Below are 25,148 nucleotides of genomic sequence, written 5' to 3' on the forward strand. Positions count from 1 at the left end.
AATTAATTCTTGAGAGGTACCAAAAGTAATGTATTACTCACACACTATTACAGACATCACCACAACTAGTGAAGGGCTATTCCTTTAAAACACAGACGTAGTTAGCAAAAGTTAAACTTGATTTGAAATGTTTACACCCTTGACAGGATCATTAAAACACAAGTTATTGATTTAAATTAGACCTTAGGGTGAAATGATTGAAAGTAGATACCATCTGTCCACCACAGTCTTAAATGACAGCATTAATTGGAGTACAGTTTAGCTCTCAGCTGTAACATTTCGTTTACTGAGATCTATTAACAGATGTTCATAATTAAACTATTAGGGCAGTCTGAAAGCTATGGTGAAACTTGTTCTACAAGTCTAACATCTATCACATGTGTTTCATATATTGCTCAAGTAACACTGACACTATTTTTAAAAAATAAAACAAACAAAAAACCCAAAACAAAACCAAGCAACCAAAAAAAAGAAACAAAAAAACCCCACAACCAAAACCAACCATTCAAATTGCAAAGCAACATTTAAAAACCCAACAAACCATCTAAAAACATGTGGAGACCATGTTTATTAGTTTATATACAGAAAAAAATATTTATTTATAATAATAATTTCTTTCTTATTTAGTTTTTTTATTTAGGGATTTTTTTCTCCATTTTTTAGACCGTATGGAGACAAGTTAGCCAACCTACACAATGAGGAAGGACCAACAATACCACCAATAACATTCTGCATTCTACCTCATCTACATGAAATAAAAGCCACATGGATACCCAAGGCCATATGTTCCACACTGGTGTTCCAAGGCTTTATTGTCTCAGCAAGAAAAACAGGAGTAAGGGAAGGAATATTGGTCAGAAGTCAAGAATCAAAACTGTTGCAAGACAACAGTTCAACTGCATGCAGTAGCTGACTCTTGTTTAAGCAAGACCACCAAACTTTTATGCTAAAATGCCCCAGAAAATACCAAAAATTATGATTTCAATAAAGGAGAAATATCAGTTACTACTTTGGAAGCACTTGTTCAAACATTAACAAAATTTAAAATGCTAGTGTCAAAGGCCCAACTGTTTTTCTGGTATTTGTATAAGAACTTCAAAAATCCTTTATGCTATAGTGGAATTACCCTGGCCATAAAACAAGGTCACGGCAAGACTGACATTTATCTGATGCTCACAGAAAAACTAATGCCAACCACGGGTCCAATTTTATGGGCAATCCTACCTAACAGCTTCCAAGGACTTATCATTTACTATTATAATTGCAATAACTAAAGATTACACAAAAAACAGCCTCTTATGGAAGACAATTTTCAGGATATTAATTTGTGTTGTGGTTCTCTTTTACTGTTACTATTATGTGAGTAATAACAGCAGGTTTGAGTCCATAACATGCAACTTGAGCATGCTAAATTATTTTTAATTAATTGCTCATTAATTATGTGCTTAATCTCCAGCACACATGCACACACACAGCCACTGTCAATCCACAGGCACAGCATGAGCAATCCTACTCATGTCCAGCAGGATGGCACATGCTGATCTGATTCAGCACATCACAATCCACTGCTGTGGCTCCTCTGCCACTGCTCTACACTTAGTCAACATTTGCTTGGAAAACAGCTCTCTGTTTTGCAACCTCCTCAGCCAGCACAGCCCAGACTGCAAATGTGCTGTGAGCTGTTGTGAAGCATCCAAGGTGACATGTCAAGGTCTGCCTCTGCACCACCTGTGCTTGGTACAGCCATAGTTACAGCAGCACACACAGCCAGGAAAATAAAGCCAGGGTAGCAAAAGTCACCATCCACATCATTATCTCCCAGCTTGGACACTTCAGTATTAAAGTTTACCAGGCTTTGACTCCTGGAAGGATGAAGATTATAGTTTTAGAAGAGGAAAGAATTCAAAAAGTAAAACAAATTCCAGTAAGATTTCAAAAACCATAAATGTGTATGCAGATGGGACCAGTGGTTGCTTTCACACTGAAGGAAAAGAATGTCAATAATCTTCATTCATTTCTCACTCTTCAAATACTTGATTGTTTGGAAGTCAGCATTCTCCATCTAATATGTATTGTCCAGGGACTTCCCAAATACAAGGTTTATTTTGATGGGTTGTTCTTGGAGCTGTAAACATTCATGCTTTATACAACACACAAATCCTACACTGAAAGCAAAGGATTGATTTGACAAAGAGAAAACTAGGGCAGTCTAGAGGACAGCTCATCAGAACTTTATTAATAGCATCCTGGATTATGCAGAAGATTGTGAGCTATAAAATCCTCCATGCCTAAGCTCCAGTAACTTCAAAGAAGAAATCCTTCTATTTAACTAAGTAACTGGAAGCTGTGCAAAAGATGTTGACATTTGACAATTTTTTCCTTTCCCATCCCCACAATGCTTTGAGGTGGTTACATAGAACATGATGCTCTTAAAGGAGCCCTCAGAACTCAAGGAGGGAGGAAGGGGGCATTAAGAAGCTACTGAGTTTATAAAATCCCCAGGTTCTAAAAATGTCAGTTCACTGGTTCAAATCTTAAATACAGACAAAAAGTTTAATTAACCACCTGATCACATACAGACACAGCTGATGAAGTAACAACAAAACATTAAAGTTCATAAAAGGTACATGATGGCAACACCTCCCAGAAAAACTGGTCTTTGCTCTTATTCCAGATTCAGTGACATAATTTTTTTTCCAAGGTACTATACATATACAGACAAAAAGTGCTCAGCGTACCCAGACAGACTGAAACATTAGCAGATCTTTAACCCTTCAAAATAAACTAATTCTATTGCCTACTCAATAAAACCCTTTTTTACAATTAACTCATACTCTGAGTACTGTCTTCCTCATAACATCAGCCCCCAAACTGGAATGAGCTAGCCAAGCCTGCTGGCTGTTAAATGACTGAAAAAGCATGCTCGGTGAAGAATTCCTTATTCTTAACATATTTCTGCTACAAGTTTCCCTGCATATGTATACCAGAAAGCTGATTTTCCAAAAAACACTTACTCCACTCAGTGTAAATCCAAACCCCTCTCTCCTTGCAGAAGCATAAAAATAGCTGAGATATTTTTCCTCTCCTCATTTCTGTTCTCCAGCCAAGTATTCAGAGCTATTTCTCTTTCTTCTCTCTTGTTTTCCAAACACCAAATACTTCATCCACTGTCTTTTTTCTCTTCCCACAACAAAACCCATGAAGTCTTAAGCAACTTCTTTGCTTTCTTTTCTCAACACAGAGATGAGACCTTCATCCCTCAGTCCCACAGAAAAATTGCTGGACAAAGTGGGAATAGGCACTCAACAGGAAGCTCTGAAACATGGATGTGGGCACTTCACCAGGATGCAAGTAGGTTACAAGCAACATATAGACACTGCAAGCTCCTTACTGTTTTCCAGGCAAGCAGGTGTCAAGACACTTGAAAACACTATTGAAGACTAAATGAAAATGCTACATTTCCTTTCTGTTTACCTGCAGTCATCAAAAGTTGACCCTGGAGATGAAAGTGCAAGTTGCTTGCGCAGCTCGTCCCTCTCTCGAGTCACCTGACGGAGCTGGTACAAAATAGTCTCCAGCTTCTCGCTCATTTGTCTCGTGTCTATCACGGGTGGTGGAGATGATGCTTTACCAGTCGTACCTGATGAAGAGACACATACTTGGCAGTGAGCAAATGCCTCAAAACAACAACTCAACTTCATTAAAGAAATTAATGTTAATTTTAAAAAAATCCTGTATGTCTGTCTGCAGAATCCTGTTCAAAAAGAAAGCAATTCATCTAAGTTTTCATCAGTGAGTTGAAAGAAGAATAGCTCCAGTCATATCCCATGCTAGCAGAATGGCCCTGTGTTGCACGTTCAGTTTGCATGGGTAGGTTCCTTTCTTAGTCAGGAATTTACAAGCAGCTTAAAAGGCAAGTTAGCAGCAACAACTGCAAAGACCTCAGAAACTGACATACTGACAGGAGTCATAGGTAAAAAAGTTATTTAAAATAAAGAACAATGTCCATGCTTAAAAAAACCCCAAAAAAACATGTAAAATTCACCCACATCAACTTATTCCAGTGATAGCAAAGAAACTGCTACAGCACAGGGGCTCTTTTTCTAGCAGCACAGAAATACCATTCTGTCATGGGTTACAGACAACTTTTAATGCAATTCTATGCTTTCACATGTCACAATTTTTCAGTCTAGTATGTGAAGTTAAGGATTTCACTGACCAATAAATCATGAAAACTGGGCTTCGTTTTTAACAACACTGGCTAACACAAGCACATTATAATCACTGCAACTGGACTACACATCATATTTCCTCTAAGGGGCAGTCATACATTTAAAAGAGACTTTTCAATTCTCAGCTTTCCTAATATCAGAGCTGAACAATGATGGCTACTGTCCTCTCAGACAACTGTGAGAGCACAACAATGTTTCTTTCCCAAGAGAGGAGAGGCTGGTATATCACTTCCTAACAACTGCTGACAAATAATTCAACTCTAATTTTAGTTCTGCTCATTTAAAATTAAGCTGTAAATGTAGTTTTGCTCACATGTCTCACAGACACATATGAGCAGACTCAAAGATCCAAGTCACAGATGTGAAAGTTAAAGGCTTAAACATATGCAGGTGATTATTTTCTACCCAAAAGAGAAATTTTAGAAATAGTTTGCAAAATTATACAACTGAAACAAGTTGCTGACATATGCATTAACTTGTTAGGATGCATCTTTATTAGGCCTATTTTTACTTAATTAAGCAACAAAAGAAAATGCTCTCCATTCATTGTCTTTCAAAGAAAGAAACTCCAAATTATTTCACTGGATCAAATGCTAATGAATTGCAAGGATTGCCTTTTAATCCCTAAACACAGTTCATGAAGGTATTACAGAATGTAAAAACCCACTCCAACTTTTCAGCAAAACTACCTGAGCTTTGAAGTTCCCACACCAAAATAACTGCAGCGTCAGGGCTATCCCATGTACAGCATCTACAATAACAGGATCCCTCCTTTTATACCTTCCAGCTGCTACTGCCATGAGAATTTATGAGCACAGACTGTTCTTTTTAATCTGTTGCCTAATAATGGATGGAAATGCTCTAATAGCAAACTGAAAAAACAGAAATTGCAGGAAGAACGTGCATTCTGGAAAAAGACACAAACTCACGTCACTCTGAAGAATTTTCAATGGAGGCTGCTTTTCCTACTATTTTGTTTCACTCCTGCATCCAGACAAAGCCCTTTCATCCATAAGGACACAGATTTCACACTTCCAACATGGAGTTATCCTTTCTTTTACATGAGAAATATTCTAGATATTTTTATGGCAAGAAACCAGTAATACATATGGTACAGGGGATACAGAGAATAAATGAAGGAAATAACTAAATAGATCCAAAAAGTCAGAATATGTATTCATCTGAAAGAGTTTGGACTCATCAATGAAAAAGGAATTTCATAAACAAACTAAAAGGTAAAAGCAGGCAAATCAAATTCAGGTACCTGGAAGCTGCATGGTCTTTGATAAATTCAGTGGCAACCTGCACATCATCTCACTTGAGCTGACACATCAGAGGATGTGCAACATGGAAAAAATCCCTTTCTCATCCTTACAGAGAAGTTCAAAAGCTTATGTCATCCTGGGGCTGCTTGCAAGCAAAACAGATGGACAGGATGCAAGAGGTCAAGAGGAAGGAGGAAATGAATCAGGAAGGCTGCTGTGCTTTCCAGGAGGAAAGGGCACTGGATCTACAATGTCCATCTCCGTGCTAACCCCGCAGCAGTCCCATTGACCATGTCTGCAACACAAGACCTAGACAGGCACGCAGCAGCTGCCCTGGGGATCTTTAAGCACTGTAAAAGCAGGCCAGAGATCTACCTCTGCTCCTCAGCCTCCCTCAACAGCTTTAACAACATCCAAGTGACAATATTCTCCAGGCAAGAACATTTGTGCACAGCCCCAAAACTGTGCCAAGAAAGAAAAGTCAGCTTTAAATAAAGATGGGCTAATTAGCCTTAGGAAAGAAGCTTGTTTCACAATTGTGAAACCATTTGTCTTAGTACCAAAAGGGGTTATTTTTCATTAACTTGTCAATTTTTACATCAACTTTCATCTCTAATGCAATCAGATTTTTGACACATGTACACCTGTTAAGTGCTGTAAAAACACGGATCAATATGATCCAGTTCTGCCCACCCCTATCCTTAGTAGAAGACCAAAAATTTACCTCTGCTTTACTTCCTAACAGATTTTCATTTTCAATAGCTGTACAAAAGGTCTTATAAAGCTTAAATCAGATTTCTGAATGCTCAAAAAATAAGCACACACATTCAGTAAAACCCTTTTTCACCAGAAAAATTCCTGTCTTGGTTTCTTTTAAAGGAGCTTTTATAGCTGAATGCTAAAATCCTTTTATTGCATCTGACATCTTGATGCAGCAGAAGGAAAGTGACCTGTGCTTCCAGCTCCGTATTCTTTTTCCATCTGACTGCATATTTTACACAAAAGCACTTCCTTTTTGTACTTCAACCAGTCAAATGGATCTTAAAATGCACAAGCCCAAAGGCTAAACCTCCATCACCCAAATTATGCCACTTTTCAGTAACTCATCTTCTTTCTCAGACAACCTGGATTTCTGAAAAGGCATTTATTGCAGCATCTGCTTTGATAAGCTTCACAACTGATTTCTGAAGTGAGCTGCAGTTGTGTTGTGAGGACTGGGCAGGCTCCAGGTGAGCAGCCCACAGCAGGGATGTGTCGTGTGGAGAGAACGCACCTCACCCCTCACGCAGCACAGTCCCTAGGTCCTCAATGTGCACTGACTCAATCCTAAGTGAGGTTTTACAGGATTTCCATCACAGGTTGTATAAAATAAATGCCTTAAAAACAGAAGCTGGAGCAATCGTATTTCCCTGTTATAGCCCAAATGCTGGACTTCACAGAAACCACAATAATCTACTCCTGTAGCACATACTGAATATAATCCTTGATGATTACTCTAATCAACAATGACTGCAGAGATAATATGTCCATCCAGAAACTACTGCTGAAGAAGTTAACTCCATATGTGGGGAAGGGGTAGTATATTTCTTTGAAGAATAACAGAACATTTTAACAGAAAAAGGGCTCCAAAACTTATTAACCTGACCAAAATGTACTATAATGCCAAATGAGAATATTGTTGAGATAAGAAAATGGGCACCAAGCCATAAACAGCCAATTTTAAGAAATATCATTAACATATTTTGAGTTATAATAAACTCCTTGGTCTTTGAGAAATACACTTCTATGACAGATTCAACTAATTCAGAAGGCAATCTGTCATACAAGCTAACAGAAGGCCTTAATTTTACAATTATTTTTCTTAAACTCAAATTTGTGGTCCTTTCTGCTTGAAAACAAACAGGAGACTACTCTTTGTACAGTCAAGCCTTTTACGTTGTTTTCTTTCATAAAAAAGAAAATCAGCAGAGATATGCAGGATATTCTTTCTTCATGGCCTCAGAAGTCATGACATAAAATGTTAAAAAATACTTGCATGTCATATTGCAAAGCATGATCAACAGGGTTTCTCCCTAAGCTAGGGAAGGTGTCCAGAGTAAAGACTTATGCCTGATGTAGGAAAATGCATTCTAAAATATTTACTTTCTTTCAATAATTTATGAGCACAAGAAGAGGGTTACATTCTAAATTACATTCTAGTTGTCATTTAGATACATTTCTTCAGATGTATCTTTTGAAGTGATCACGAAACAGCAGAGAGCACAGAACAGAGCTGCAGGTGAAATAAAACATGAGGAAAAAAAAGCAGCAGTACACTGAGGAAAGAAAAATGAGAGGTAGAATAATGTACTGTAGAAACTGTTTCATCTGATGGACAGAAAAGCTAATAGATTATGAAAGCAGTGACAACCATGTAACATGCAAGGACAAAAGGATGGGTATAACATTTCAGTATATTGTTTTAATTCAGAATATAAAAACCTAAACAAAGCCATCAGCATCTAAAATAAACTTTCAACTTCAGTTAATTTAAAACTATAGAAGGAACTGAGCAGTGGTTCTAGGAAGGTCTACATAAAAAGAAATCTTGAGCCTAATATTGAAAAATAGCAGAGGAGATGTGGGACAGCGGGGAAAGGGCAGACTCATCATTTTGAGAAGTCCCTGCAGAAGTTTGCTGAGCAGAAATACAACTGAGTAAAATCTGTTACCATGACCAAGGCATGTACAGCTGGAGCCTCTGGGTTCGAATCTACAGAAGCTCCCTGGCTCAAACCCTACTTTAGTCAGGCTTAAAACTGTGCACAGAAAGTACAACCCACATTGAAGTGTCCACACTGAACCCAAAGGGGACAGTGACTATGGGCACCAGCTGCACACCAACCAAGGGGACGAGCCTCCTCCAGCACTCCATCCTTCACATCCTCTCCTGTAGGTGTTGTGGGCACTAACTCATCACATCAACTTCACAGCTCCAGCAGAAAAACCACTGTCACCAAAAGGATTCCTTAAGTGCACAGACTGATACAGGGGCTCAAGGAGCAGTGACAGATCCCATGCTCCAGAGGGGCTCTCTGGAGTGCAGGAGATGGGCATTCACATACGCTATTTCCATTCTAATCACTGCACACCAACCAAATCATCACAAATTCCTACACAAAGCTGCCAAGTGTTAAGAAGATACCATAACAAGCAAAATACTATGAAGTGGTTGGCTCTTATTACTGGTTCTCTCACCCCCAAAACCCCATTGTCCCTTCTTCAAAACTGTATCAGTATAAATGAGCAAAGTTAACTCTTTTATTGTTATGTTCCTTTGTTTTTGAAACAGCATGATGTCCATGGAGTAAACTCAAGTACCTTTGAAGAGAAAGAACCCTGTGCATGACTAATGCAGAACTGCAACTGCCTGAAAATGGACACCAAAGAAGACAGCAATAACACATCAAAGTCATTCAGAATGCTTATTACTTAAGAGGAGATGTTTATTAACAAGCACACTGAAAATCACCTAGAGATTAAGGATCAATCCTAGAGAATTACATGATTCACAGACAGTAAAATCAGAGAACAAAGTTTACTCTAAGTGTGTGGAAGAGCATTTATTTCCAAGTTAAAAGTCTTGTTTCAAGCAAACTAAATGGATAGTTTACTACATAGGAAATAAAGCTAGATGAAGAGTTTTAATTGAATCATTCAGACCAAATTTTACAGGAAGATGACTTCTGAATAGAAAGAGTGATTGGTGAGGAGGCAGAACATGGAAGACAATTACTGCTGTAGAGAAAAGGACTATATGTGTCCTTTTATAGGATCCTTTCACTAGTACTAGGAACACTACCAGTACACCACATCCTTTTATAGGACCTTTCCTTATTCATTCATGGCCTTTCAGCAAGTGTGATATTGTCACTTCTTCCTTGGGCAAGAAATACAATGAGAGACTACCAGAGGCTGTCAGGGTAAAATAAATAACTCTTTCAGACAAGGATAGAGTGTTTATTTTTGACTGAAAGAGCATCATAAACCACACCTGCAACTAAACAGTTCCTTCGAACAGTGAAAACAATTACTTTGTTACATCCAGCTGCAGAAAGTATGAAGCAATAAATTGAAATCACAACAACATGAAAGGACATAGTCAAAATGGCCAACATGAAAATGAGGAGTGAAAGACTAACATTGTTGGGAAGGAACTGATGAAGGGTGGGAATGTTTGCTTTGGAGCAAGAATTAAGGCTCTCAGATTAAGCAACCTGAAATGTAATTAGTGAAAAACTATCTGTAAAGAGCCTGTCAAGCTGATAAGCTAAAGAAGTGTTAAACAAGGAAATACTGTCAGCTGAAGTCAAAGTTGGACAGCTTGGTAAAGACAGATCTATGACCACCTGATGGCTGCAAGGAAAGGCATAAAACTGTAGAGCCAGTGCTCATTACAGACTGCTGTCCATGGCATGGGGCTTCAAACTAGATGATGTGTAACATCCCTTCCAGCCCAAACCATTCTATGGTTCTGTGTAAGCTCCCACAGCAAAATGTAGCAAAGTGATATGAACAGAGAAGAATAAGAAAAACACTCTGGATGAAGAAGTGATACCATTTGCAAAGAACTGAACAGTAATAGCCTGTTAAAAGAGAAAGGTTTCTCTGCTAATACACAATGCGGAATGAAGATGCTACAAGATTGACAGCTATAATCAAAACAATGCAAAGAGGTCTTTCTCTGGAAAGAAGAAATTTATACACTTGAAAAAATAGAAGGTCTTTTCCATTCCAAAATTCATCTAATTAGGAACTCAGTATACTTTAAAAGAATGGAAGAGTATGCAATGCCTTCCTGTTAAAGGAATCCTATTGTGGAGGATCTTCTCAGTGTCACAGCTTGTCACCTGCATGCAAGCTGCTGCGTTCCATTAAAAAACATTTCCTAAAACCAAACCAGAACAAAATCCAAACATCTGTGCATTGAGAAGGGGAGGAAAAACCATTTTTAAAGCACTAAAGAAAAACTCTGAAGCTTCATTATGATACTAGGATAGGTGAAAAAATGGCTTGATTCTAGAAACCATAATCCTGTCACGACATCAAATGTCAAATTATTAAGTGCTCTATACAAACTGACACTTTTAAAAATAATTTTTTAAGAAGGAGTCTTGATTCTGTGTTCTAGTCCTCTCTGTTATCATGACTGGTCAAGTGGGAGGGAGACTTGCCAGGGACTGTCACATATAGCTGTGTTACTGGTTTCTATCCAATTCCTAAGTGACACTGTTGTTCCGTGCTTGGCACGACAGGCACTGAATATCCATAAATAATTGTTCTGATATCAGAGACACAGCACTATAGTTCCGTTCAGAGAGTTTGCTGGGCACAGGGAGTGGGCAGATGAAGGATGCTTTTATTTACACACAAAAATCTTTGTCATTGGCCAAGAGCAAAGAGAAAGGAAATACAGAGAAAGACCATGACAGTTTAATGAGGATTTGTTCCTCTGAGGGGACAAAGCTGGGGCTGACGGACAATGGTGTTATTACACCATTACAGCAGTTTATATTCTACCTCTTTTGGAAATAAATTGTGAATATTTGCTCTCCATACTCTCAAAACTACCTGTTTTAACATGCATGGCATGAATTTTATTAATACATCAGAAAGAAATGGGGGCAAGCAAAAGAAAAAAAAAAAATATTGCCATCTAAATTAATTTTGAACAATGAGGAAAATACACAAGAAAAACCTGCTGTCACTCTGTATTTTTATTTACATATAGAAATATGTATACATATACAGATACAAATGAATAAAAAGGCAGTTTCTCCTCCAAGGCTGCTAACCTGCCATTACACAGGGGGAAAACTGGCTTCCACTCAACTGCGTATGCTATCACATGCCCTTGAGGATGGAAGTTCATTCTTCTTGCATCCCTCAGGCTCTGCCAGCCCCACAGAGGCAGGGAAAGAGAAAAAAAGCTTAGATGACAACACAGTACTCAGAATAGACTAGCCCTAAGTTCATCTCTCAGTCACATTATGTAAATTGCATCACTCCTTGCTCTGCTCTTATATTGACATTACTGAAGACTGGGAGAACCCCAGAATATCCATCTGTTCCCCATACAGAAGCTGCTGGATAACTGTTCATTCATCCATGCTGCTGCTCTCCATGCTTGTTGGACTCTTGGCTTTCAATGACAGAATCAGAACTGCAAATACACCCAAGACTTGGGTACACCATGGGTTTATATAGTGATCAAATGATGTTGTATGATCTCTCTTTCCAAAATCCTCACACTATGTTTTATTCATTGCACTGAGGCTGAGCCCATATTTTCTCAGAACTATCTTTTAACAACAAGCTTAGTTCTATTTAAGATTAGTTCTTAGATCAGTCTTTTTCTGGAAAATAAGGCCATTGTTCTACATCTTAGCTTCATAAATTTACTCAAACCCAGGATAGCTGTAAAAAAGTATAGCAGCATCTCCATTTCACAACTTCCTGACTTACTTGGAAGTATTTCAGAAAAAGATCATTTAATTAAAAATGCTGGCAGCAGAAACCATCTCTAACAATAGCTAGGGTAATTAAGGTTTAGGAAGAAAAGAAGAAGCACATGGACATACGAGTCTCTAGTTACATTTATGAACTATGGAGTCTAAAGACTACATATGAAAGATGGTATTATCTCTCCTAATTAGACGATGCTAAGCTTAATTATCTGAAGATTTATCTGGGCGTAATTAGTGGCCCCAAAACCTTTTGCATTTCCCCTAAAGAGTCAAATGTGCCAATCTGTTTCTGAGCTACTCAACAAATAGAATCAAAACCAGTGTTTTGAACACAGCTATAATAAAATAGATCCCTTCTCTTTCCTGTGAGGAAGGTCCATGTGAGTGGGGAACTAAAAATACTCCTTTATATAGATGTGTGTGCACATATAACCATCCATGTCAAACTGAACATATTTGAAAGCTTGTGCTGTCTCCAGACCATGATGTGTTTACCCTTTTTCACAGCTGCATTCATTTCATAGGTTAAACTCACCATTTCTACTGCACAGAATTACCCTTGTGGAAATTATCTCAGTGAGATGGGGCAGAGTTGGGGGGAAGATGCATGTGAAATTCCTCAAATGCTACAGCATTGCAGAATTTGTTAGGATTCCATTCAAACAAGTCATATGAAGCCTTAGGGGAGCTGGCATGCTGGCAGACTTAGTTATGATAGTTTGTCATTCAAGGAATCAGTCAGTATTAAAATAATCTTTGAAGTGACTTGCAGAGATGTCTATTAGTATATGTCAGTTATTAAGCAATTTTTCTACTGATACTGGATCACAAAAAATATTGTCTCTTGTAGAACAAGACGTGAGGCTGAGAAACAGTTGGAGCAAAAATCAGACTCATTAATAGTAAGTCTGTAATCATACCATAAAATAAACATGCCAGCTTCAAACAAAGAATTCCCCTGGCTGATACCCTCTTAAATATTAAATACCAAGCTCACATGAATAATTTGAATAAAACAAAATTACAGAGAATAGTAGATCACAATTTTTGTTTAATAGCAGGGCACTTAATTTTCAGGTCATAAAATAACTTTGATCACTGCAAACTCCGAAGACGTAAATCAATTCTGAGGACAGCCTCTTATGTCAAGTGCACAGATCCAAATTCAGTATAAACTTCAGGATCTTAAAATACGAACAAAATGTAGTTTATGGCAAGGAATGTAAAAAAAAAAAAAAAAAAAGGTTAAACAAAATTAAGATTTAAGTGTGCCACTTCTTTTTAAAATGAGAAACATGGAACTAGACAGGACCACCTGCATTTCTCCTATCTGAGCCATCACTTCATCCAATTATCCCACAAATTAACTGGATTTCATTTTAGAATAATTACCTTCTTTAGAAGATGCAGACTCATCTGGTTGTTCTAAAAACTTAGGAACTTTTTTCTTTCTATTTCCAGTCCCCAGTTTATTCACAGCAAATTAAATCTACCCTTCCTTCAGGAAGCAGCATACAAGTGCGGTTTTGAATAAAATCAAACTAATTCACAGCTTCCAGTATTTTCAGTAGATAGTTCATTCAGGCCTAAAATCTTGTTCCTGCTTGCTGGAGTTAAAAGTTCAACTCAGTGACTACAACAGATGTCTACCCACATCCTTAAAAAGACAACTGACTTGCCTGATGCTGTTGGGGAAGTCTGCAGATGCCTGACACAACATTGGAACTTTAAATATGCAAGAGGCTGCATTCCCTGTCCAGGGAAAATGACTTTTACAGGGACTTCACAACAGAAGTAAAAGTAAAGATGAGGAAAACTGACAGCTAATAGAGCTGCTCCATGATCACCTTGTGGTCAAAACACCTCTAATAATGCTTCTTATACCTCCCAAACTTTTTCTGAGTATTTTGTCTTTCACAAGTATTTTAAAACCAGAGAAAATGAAGCAATTAATGGAACACAGGAAAAAAATGCTAAAGCTTCCAGCCACTGTCAAAGGTTTAGAAGGCTATGGCCTTGGCTAACATCATTTATAACTTCTATGGTGCTTTTGACTCTGACCACAATTTTCAAATTTACATAAATATATACTTACTCATATACACATGCTTATATTTTTTTTCTTATGTCCAGACTCGTGTAAACACAATGTTGCCAAGTTTACATCATTTTACTAAGTAACACAAAGCATAGATACATCATTTAATATATCCAAATGCAGCAGATTTTACATGCAGCAGCTGCAGCCAGCCCTGAAAAGGCTTAGCTTGCACTGCACAAAAGAACACTGGTTCCTGGTAAAGATGGATGGTTACATCTTATAGTTCAACTTCTTTGATTTTACGACCAGGATCCCTCTATCCTTCCCAGAGGCAACCTTAAAAACTTGTTCTCCCAGTTCCCAAAAGACACACTCATCAAGTTCTTATATTAATACTTTACTCACCAATGCTGCTCAGAGAACTGCTGCTTTCAGAGTCAGAAGGCATTATGGACAACACACTGTAAGTAGACCCTAGAATCAGGAAAATAAACAGTATTAATTCTTCTCCCCCTTTTCCTCTCTCCAAACAAAGCAATGAATAATATCCTAGATATTGTAGATGCCAAATAAATTTACTAAAATTATTCAAATTACTAAATTAGAGAGAACACACATCACTGAAACATAAAAATCTAGCAGGCGAAGTAGAATTTGTAAATGAACATTGCACTGTGCACTAGGTAGAAAACCATTTTGGATAACATGGTAAAAATGAGCTCTGCAAAATATTAAATACATTGGCTATTTCACACAGACTGAAAATACAGAGTTTCAAGTCTATAACAAGAAGATTAGGAGTAATACTTGGGACAAGCAGCAATCTATTTTGGTTTCTCATGTCTTTACATGTACCAGCTCCTAATTCATTGTGTAGCTGATTTGTATTCTTATTCTCAGACTTCATTCAGACTTAAAGATTTCATTTAATTTGTAAATACAATTTGCTTACATCAATTTTCAACTTTCAGTATCTGGTCTTAAAAGCAGCAAGTTTTCTCATTTATTAAGAGATCATAGTGAAGCCCTTCATTTTAGCTATTTTAGAAGTACACAAGGTTTTAGTTACCAGAAGAACTAGAAGGACAGGTCCTACTTCAAAACATTAACTAAACAGCTCCAGCATCCTTCAGAGACATGATAAACACACCATAGTAAAGGCAGGGAATGATTATGTACGAATCCATTAGAAATCCAGCCTGTTTTCAGCACTTGCCAGGATGTGAGAGCTGTGCTCACAACAGCCAAGCTCTAAGGCAGTTTCAATACTTCCAGGAGCTCACTTTCCTATAGTCCCTCCTTCTTATATTCCAGTATTTCTTTCTTCTAGTTTCTTTGAAATTCAGAAATAAAAGCTGAGAAGCAGCAGGAGTAACTGCACAGAACAGACTGAAGGAAGGATAGGCTAGAAAATAAGAAAAAATAGTTTTTGTTCACCTCCTCTGCCTCTTACTAGAGAAAAGCATGACGTGTAACTACTATGGTGTTAGATGGATGAAAGAAAAGATGTAATAAAACAACTCTACTAACACAAGTAATAACAGAAAAATCAATTTAAAAAAGAAAAAAATTGAAAATAAGAAGAATTGCCTCTTGAAGTAGACTGTTTAATCTGATAAATCTCTGTGAAAAATTATTTAAAATATATTGGTTAAAAATAATTCTATTCAGTTGTAGAGGATGTAATTTTTTTGTTCAGATCTTTAAACAAAACAGACAATGAGTATGTCACTGACTGGCTTCAGAAAAAACCTGCTGCACATTTTTGCTTCTATTTCAGACATTTTAAAATAATAATAGTTTTATCTGCATTCCTATTTAATTAAAACTTATTACAAGCAAAATAATTCCACATTAGCTATATTTAACCTCCTTGCATATTCTAAACTCATACGGACTTGCAGTATTTCTTGCAGTCTGGACATAGGCTGATTAGAATCAAAAGGAAAGTTGGAAAAAAACCAAATCAATATATTAAACAAAGTAGGACATCTTTATGACAGACAATGTGCACTGAGATTGTATCAAAACTGTGTGGGACACAGGCACAACAAAATCTTGTGCCAGGAAGTGACACTTAATTATGCTCAGCAATTTAAGGCAAAATCACCCAGTTCCTCTAAAAGATTACACAGGAGTTCCACACCTAAAGAAACTTGTAGTCATTGTTAGCTGCTTTTGCTTTTAAGAGTAAAGAAATAAAAGACTCTAAATCTCATCATCTTGACTGATCTTCATTTTATTTATCTTCGCGATACTGATCCTCTCTGTCTCCTTGTCCTGCATTACAAACCAGAGACAGGACTTAGAATGAGTTAAATTCTACTCTCTGCACTGGACAGAAAGGGTCTGTGAAGCTGACTTCATGAATGGAGAAATATGACTCCCCACAGCAATGTTCTTAAAACATTAGCTCATATTTGTAGACGCAAGATCCGGTATGCATGGCATGCTATCAAGAAAACCTACAATTGTGAAGAGGGGAGGAATCATCTGACCCGTTCATAATTAATTCCTCATTCCCAACAACAACAACAACCTGCTAACGTTGTTTGGTTTTGTTTTGTTTTCAAACTACACAGGGTACAAATTCATTATCTGTAACAAGTGCCACCTTTGTCATCAGAAGCAGCATTAGTAAGCATCAGAAACAACAAGCAGAGGTCTCAACACAGCTGCCACAGTATTAAAATGCATCTTTAGCTACTGTACTGACACCCATCCTTGTATTAAATCCTGGCTGAAGTGGCATTGTGCTCGGCGTATTTTGCTTGCTCGAATTAGCAATACGTCATTGGTACCTGCAAATGCTCCAAGAAATATTTCCCCACTCATTAGGATGCCTCCTAACACAAATGAAAACACTCAAAATCATCCCAACAGCAATTCAGATATAGGTAAAAAACCAAATAAATAGAAAAAGGCACAGGCTAGTTTCTACAACCAAAGGCACTAGAACACCCTGCTTATTTGTGAGCTGCACAACCATGGTATTCTAATAAACTTGTTGAAAAATCACACTCCCCCAAAAGAATTTTCTACTTTATTTCCTTTTTTTTATTTATTCTTTTTTTCTGACTGTACATCTTGTCAAATTGCATGAAAAAAAAATAAGATCAGAACACCAAACCCAGTAAGAAGCCATAAATACCTTCTTAGATAAATATTGAAAGTGCTTCACATCTAGTTCACATGCCTTTCACCACACTTTTCCCAATAGTTGACTTCAATATTTTTCACTTTGCATACTGAAATCCCCCAGTGGTAAAACTTGCTACATTTGATTTCAACAAATCAATTTATAAAAATAGATGACATGTTACTAAAGTTCAAAATTACACCTTGCAATGACAGGATTCTGAGAAACACAGTAGAACCTGTGTTTCCTTAAAAATAAAAATAAGAAAAAACCCCAAACCAAACAATTACATGAACAAAAAAAAACCCAAACCAAACCAACAAACAAACAAAAAAAAAAACCAAAAGCAGAAGCAAACCAAAAATCAAGCATATCTTTTACAGATACACATTCATATGGAGAGCAAAAATACATAACCAACAAGGCAGACTTGCTTTCTCTTTTACTCATCCAGACATAAGCTTTGGATCAGCTCCTGGCTGTATTAAACAGCTTTGGCAGAGCACAGGGATTTAGAAACTGCTACAGTATATACTTGAGAACCTTAAGAATCTCATTTCCTTCTGTTTTCAATAACTAGAGCAAGTAAAATTTCTTTAAGTTATTACTGTCTGTATTAATCAGATTACAGGAAGGCCACTTAAGAACTCACAAATTCAGGAAAGGAACTCATTGCTTAAGTGTGGAAACCACCTCCAGGGACAGCAAAGAACTGTGTTCCAGTTTGCCTTCATCTTTCACACAACAGCCACACAGAAAGAGTGATGTGTATTTTATTTTCTAAAAAGACAATGATGGAAGAAAGAGAAAAAAACCAAAACAAAACAAAAAACAAGCAAACAAAAACAATCAGAGAAGAGTCCTAATAAGGCAGCAACTGTCTAAACCAGCAATATTGTCATCAGCAGTACCAAATCAAGACTGGTGGAATTAAACTAGTCACACAAAATTAAAACAAAACATTTCTCTCTTCTGTCTAACTTCTGAATTGTGAAACACCACATAACACTGGGACAGTCACCTGTTCTTCAAGGAGAAACTAAAAAAAGCCAAGTCAGCTAACCTCCAAAACAAACTTACACTTGGCACCTCCTGTAGGAAAGTAGTATGAAGGATCAAGTATGATGTCTTCTATGACATTATTGAACGATTTGTGAAAAAAAAATACAGTGTTCAGATTCAGAAAGATAAGCTGCCAATTGCCAGTACAACATAGACGCTTCTCATCCTCCTCAATACAAATACAAATACGCAGGCTCTGCTCATAGCTCTAAAGCATAGTGTATCCAAGGGGACTGGAGTGGCAAGAGAAGGGATAGGGATTCACCTTTACAAAACTCATTGCACATATGCTTTCAATCCTCTCTTTTTTTCTCCCCTCTTATCTATAATTTGACTCAGAGAAGGCTGTTTCATCTTCCAAACTTCATTATATGAACTCAACTGTGCTGGAATAGCTCTTCTCTCAGATAAACACCCTCAGCACAGAGCCAGAGAGACAAGTATACTGAACCTGCTTCAGTGTGTGAAGAACAAGGGGTTTATTCAAGGAGCACGAGCTGCTTTATCCCACAAGATGGGGATTGCTCAGGTCTTGGCTGCACAGCTCTTGGGAGGTCATCCATCTTTGAGGACTGCATTAAGATCTGCAGTATGGCTGACTCCTAAATTAAGCATGTTTTCTAACTAGGAACATGTAGCTTATCGTAGGACCAAGACTAGAAGGAGCATGCAAATTTCTTTTGCTACTTCTCTGTGTTTAAGGATGATGTTATAAAACCCTCCATGCTCCTCAGCTGCAAATTTCCATTGTTAATTAAATTCTGCTCTTCCCCACACTTCCCTTTGCAGTGCAGCGACTGCCAGATGATTCAACTTCTTGTCAGCAAATGATTTTTCTGATGGAAATCCAATGCACTGGATGAGAGGGCAGCACAACAAACATTGCTTTATCCACATCTCCATGCACCAAACTAAACTGACATTGGCAGGACTCCCACGTGCTGGGGGGGAGCAGTTGTTTGATTACAACTGGCAACGACCCAGAATTCAGTGTTCCCTTTGCCTTTACAACAACAAAAGTGCCCAAGGAGCTCCAGACCGCATGGATCTGCCATGCTCTGTCTCTGAAGCTACTCCTTCCTTGGCAGCCTGTGTGGCCAGCTTTGTCACAAACCACAAGACATGGTCACTGCTTGCAAGCTGTGTGACATTCAGACCCTGAATCCTCATCTCATACAAAACCTTCAATTGCTTACTTGCTTCCCTCTGTGTCACACTTATTTCAGACATTTCACAGTCATTTACCTTGGAGGTTATGAGCAACTCCAAGAGCAAAGGTACAAACTTAGCAGTAAAGCTCAAATAAAAGTAGTTGCCATTTTGACAAAAGTTTGCTGTTTCTTCCCCATCTGCTTTTAAACACGGCTTTGTAATTTATATTCTGTATATCTATTTTTAGGACACCATGAAAACTAAATGAACATGAAATGCCTTTTTAAATAATTAAGAAGCTAAAAAATCACATTTTTTATTTCCTAAATAGCTGAGTATGTAAAAGTTCTACAGAAATGGTGAGGGTCAAGAAGTTTATTTTCCTTTTCAATAAAAAAAGCTTTTTGTAATGAACTATTAATGAAATATTTAGATATTAATATTAAAAGCGCTGTTTGGAAAAATATAAATGCTTTATTGTTTAAGTCAGTCTTGAATTCTAAGTGATTAAAAATACACTCTTGTTAAGGACAGAACGCTCCACACATGAAAAAGGACTGAGGCACCTTTCTCTGGAACATTTAGTAAAAATGAACCTAAAGTCATATTTCAGTGATAATTATGATTTAATATGACAATTTATGTTAAGGCCTAGATTAAAAAAGATTAAGTAACCTGCCAGAGGCCAGAGACATCAGCAAAGATGCCCTGAATTCAGGTCCTAGCTGTCAGTCAGTAGAGCATCAGATCTTCAGGTACTGAAAACAACACTATAAAAATACCTGCAAAATTCCTATTTTCTTAACATCTGAACAAAATAAATAGTCACTTTTATAGGCTCATACACAAAAAGCAAAGAAAAGAATAATTGATTATGGATTCTTCAATCTCAGTATTTAGTACAGATGGGAAAAATTTACATTTAAAATCAATTTTTAGTAAAAATGCAGTGCAGGTAGATGAAACAAATTGTCCCACATTCCAGCTCATGTGGATTGCACAGGTTATACAGCTTATTGTCAATGCAGCAGTGCCGTCCCCTGTTCTAAAACATGATGTGGCATTACAGCTGACTATCTTTTCTAACAACTACAGATATTTTTATGAATTATTTTTAACACAGATGCTTTAACAATTCCCATTAATGTATTTGGAGGAATCCATTCCACTTCACTGGTAAAAAGGCAAAGGTAACCATTTTTTCTTCCTTCCAGCTATCAGGAACATTTTAGTTGTTTGCTGGATTATGTATGATAAGCCAAAGATAAAAAAATAAAGAGAAAAATGATAAAACATAATAAAAAAAAGGCTTTTTTTACTCTCTGCTGATACTATTTACATTTTCTAAACTCACCTGAATACAGGTTAATCTCATAAAGCTATCTATCTGCTCTGAATACCCTGATTTCTACAACCCTAGCACACTGACATGGGCCAAACTTCTTTTTCTAACAAGAACCAGAAGAAAGTATTTGGATCTGCTCTCAGAAAGCAGCCCATTACTACTGAAGAACCAAACCAGCAACTGATTGAAGGAGTTACTTACACAATCCCTCCTCATCCGAGCCTCTTGGGAATCCCTGTTCTGCTACAAGTTACAAAGCAGTTCACATCTACTCCTCTCAGGACTGCATGAGATATATCAACACAACCCATCAAATCTGAACTATGTGGGAGTCACTGCTGAATGTGCCTCCTTGGAAATTACAGTCATGTTGGGAGATTCGACTTTTCCAAATCATACATCTCTCAAAAAGGTGGTTCATGTTACTTGATGTGAAATCTGGCATAATGCTGAAGAAACTTACTTGCAACCTTGAAAGGGGATACACACTCCACTCCCCAACTAAGCCCTAAAAAAATGAACTCTCTTTATACTGCTCTTCATAGCATGCTTCAATATTAAACCCTCAGTCAGAAAAAAACAAGGGGAAAAAATGTCCCAAGATGGTTTCATTAAGGTATGTTACAGAAGGGTTTTAAACTCAGCTTTGTATTGTTACAATGGAAAAAAACTATACACACTTTCATACAGAAGAGCACTCATATCCAAGCTTCTCCTGTCTCTGTTTACAATTGTTACTAAAAATGCTAAGAGAAAATACATATCTAAGCTAAATAATTTAATTTAAATCTTCTCGCCACCTTGGCAAGGTAATTTTACTCCTCAACATGCAACTTCATTTAAGATAGCAAAAGTAAGGAAGAACAAAAAACAAAGCTTTTTTTCCCTCCTAGTGCTGTAGATCAGGAAATCCTACTGCCAGCAGTAATTCCATATTAAATACATATATATTTATTCTATAGGCACAAAGTACAAGACTATGCTCAGTAAAAGAGGTGTCAGCCCTTGTTACCTACAGACTTCAGGCCCAAGTCCTTTTCAGGATATCTGCAGTTACAGGAAGGTCATCAGAACTGTGTGAATGCTACTTGCACACACCAAGTACCACGGACAGGAAATGTCCAACTCATGGCAAAGTGACCAAGAGCCCTCTCTAAACCCAGACAGATTGGAGCAATCATTCTGTGTGCAGCTATACAGGATCCTTCCAGAAATGGATTCGTTTTCACAAAGCTAATAGCTTAACCAGACAACTCTTGCAAGTTCCAAGCACTGCTATGACTTAAGAAGGAGGGGTAGAGAAAGAAACAATATCAATTAAGAATATATTCCACAGACTACTTTTTCAGAAGACAAAAACACAGATATAAAAAAGAAATTGCACATATGCTCTCATCCAAACAACACAATGAAATATGTCCTTAATTGCTCTATTGTACTGAGTGATTATTACAGGAGTCTATTACCTATGAACTATTTCCAAAAACAGTTTGCTGCAGAAATCCCCAGGCTGAACTTCATGCCTCTTCTGGTTACAGCTGCAGCAGCCACAGGAACTTCCCATCCCTCACCAGAGGTAACCTTAGGCTGTGACGAGGCAGTAACACCACAATAACCTCGTCCACTGGCACAGGCACCGCCAGGCTGTGGGAGAGCAGACCTCTCCCTGACACACACAGGGAATACACAGAAAAACAGCACTTAAGCCTCCTAAAGGCAAAAGTAACACATGTAACTAAACAGAGCAAAAAGTCATCTTCCCCCAAGTACCAACTACAGTGCTCATGCATAAAATGTTCACTCTACCTGGGAGCTAAGAGCTGAGAAGGCTGGAAAAAAAAAAGGAACTCATCTGGAAGCAATTATAGCTCAAATTCCCGCTTTTTGCCTCTTCTCTGGAGGAAACAAGTGCTGCTACTTTTCCTTCTCTCTCGGTCATGGCAGGACAAGGAGGAGACAATGTTCTCAGCCTCTGCTGTGGCTTGAGAGAGCGGGGAGGCAGCAGCCACCTGGTGCTTTGCAATGCCAGACGAGTTTCCTTGCTAAGACATAGATATTCCTAGTGGCTTCTTCTTGTCTTAATGACAAGACCCTGTTTGGACACTAAATTAATTTGCGTGTCTAGAGAGGATTTGCCTACATAGCAAGGGTATCAATGTGCTAGATGGGCCTCTGAGCTTTTTTTTTTTATTATTTTGGGAGAAAGCAACTCTAAGTGCAGCAAGTGCATCAAGTCACCCATGGCTAATGACTTAGGACCTTTTAAACCAACAGGTTTGGGGTACCAAGCAAGCAGCTGCAGTGCACTTACAAGGAACAGGTGGGAACTTGAGGTCTTAGTGACAGGCAGGCAGATCTCACTAAGGGGAGGATTTTTAATTTTCACCCAAATTTTCACCATAAGAACAACTATAAGGGGGCAAGGGTGAAAGGTGGGAGGCAGTGCCTGCAAAACAGGCAGCCAAGTGCTATTGGCTTTATCAACTCTGGCAAAAATTCTAAAGCTTATTGCACTGGCAATGTAATGATAAAAGCCTGACATTGCACTCTGACAGGAAGCAGTAGCATTAGCATTACGTGATAGCACACACTGAGCTGTATGGAGTGGAGTGCAGCTGACTGCCTCAGAGCCTCTGCAAGAGACACAGGCTAAAAATGCAGCAAATGCATTAGATGTCCAGCATGCTACTCCAAATGCAAATATAATGCCCTAGTCCACTAAGATAGCAACTGGGGAGAAGAAAGAAAGAAAACAAGACTACAACACAGAAGAAGTAGAACATGGCATATTGGATGGCTCAAGTCAGAGCTGTTGAGGGGAGAAAGAGTGGCCTCTCACCCAAGAGAGGTGACTAAGACAATAAATAAGTCAAGGCTTGTCATGACTGGGAAGTCACCTGCCTGTCAGAAAGATCCTGGTTTCTCCTTAACCATCTCTCACCTTCATTTTGGAGCAGAGGAACAAACAAAGATGCCTCCCCATCAGCACCACTTGTCAAGCATGAAGATTGAATGGGGACAGTTTTAACATTCAGGTTCACCTACTGATGGAAGCAGAAACATGCCCTAAATAAACATGCCAGGTGGTTGAGCATAGCAGACTGCAACACTTTGCAACCTCTTCACTTAACCAAATAAACATCCATATTTCACTGATTCCACATCAGCAACAGAAGAGGCAGTAAATACTGTGTCTCCAAAGGTAGCCTTGAACAGGCTTTGCTGTGCAGACTTCATGGCTGGCTTTGACACCCCTTTCTTCATAATACTGGCATTCCCTTACATCTTTTTCCTTGAACAGGTTCTGTAGATATTGGGGATTTTCCTAAAGGAGATGGTATCAATAAAACCAGCTGCCATCAGGATCGAGTGTTCATTCCAGTGTGATTCCCATTTCAACAATAGCTATGAGAATAGTGATGTCAAGGGTGTGCAGAGGACAGAGAAAACATGAGGAGAATGGTAGTGGGTTTAAGGAAAAAAAAGGCTAAACATTCATTACATCCATTGTTTTCCTCTTATACACAGTTTCCAGCATGAAACACTGACATACAGTTAAACACAGACTAAACTATAATCAAAACCAAGTTCTATAAACTAAGAAAAGGTTTCTCCCTAAACAAAACCACCAAAAGCCATAAGTGGGATGAATTACAGTGCTACTGTACCCATACTACATCCATAACTACCAAATATTTGAAAGATACTACAATAAAGATGAAACTCAACTACTCTGTAACATGAAAAACTGCTTAGGAAATGACAATGAAGACACAGGTTGAGAAGGATCACTGTTTACCGCAGGATTAAAATTTCCTGTCATGAATTACAGCCATCTTCCACACTGCAACTCTTCTCTACAAGACCTATTCACTGCTTTTTTTCTTTATTCTCTCATAGTACTGCTGCTGTTACAGAGATATTCTTATTCTACATTGCCAATAGATAAGTCAAGAACATTCAAGATATTTAAATCACGAACAATTAGGTTACATTCAATCACAATTTTTTCCACATCCACCTATTCTTATGTTGCTGCACAATTTTTAAGAATACAAAGTAGGGGAAAAAAAAAAAAGAAGTCTAATTGAGTAAACTGAAGTATGTAAAAGCAAAAAGATGACTGGAGCTCAGCTCAACAGTTCCACGCTTTCCTAAGAGTGCTATAAACTACAAATTCCTCGTGGGAAATACTACATCTTCTCTCTCTGCTTGGATAATATCTTCCAAAAATCGACATTTTGAGTACATTAGAAGATATGTCAAAAACAACTGTGAATATTAGTTTGGAACCATTAAAAAGTAGTTCACATTTCAAAATCCACAATGCAACAAATCCCAAAAGGGTTTTAATTTGTACAAAAGCATATAAGCATCTATTCTCTTTCACAAATAACATCATAGGA

At 37.8% G+C, this 25,148-nt stretch overlaps 1 protein-coding gene across 5 annotated transcripts in view; it reads right to left on the reverse strand.

The window, feature by feature from the left end:
* The window catches only part of DLG5 (discs large MAGUK scaffold protein 5), a 98,469-nt gene that overhangs the window by 46,993 nt on the left and 26,328 nt on the right, over positions 1-25,148 (reverse strand). For all 5 annotated transcript variants that reach the window (XM_086899890.1, XM_086899887.1, XM_086899888.1 and 2 more), the window contains exons 2-3: positions 14,450-14,518; positions 3,475-3,640 (exon numbers count right to left, since the gene is read on the reverse strand). In XM_086899890.1, the coding sequence (XP_086756016.1) occupies positions 3,475-3,640; positions 14,450-14,518 (235 nt within the window). The remainder of the gene's footprint in view (positions 1-3,474; positions 3,641-14,449; positions 14,519-25,148) is intronic.

The sequence above is a fragment of the Cyanistes caeruleus genome, chromosome 8, assembly GCF_971803275.1.
Source record: "Cyanistes caeruleus chromosome 8, bCyaCae1.hap1.1, whole genome shotgun sequence".
NCBI classification, from domain to species: domain Eukaryota; kingdom Metazoa; phylum Chordata; class Aves; order Passeriformes; family Paridae; genus Cyanistes; species Cyanistes caeruleus.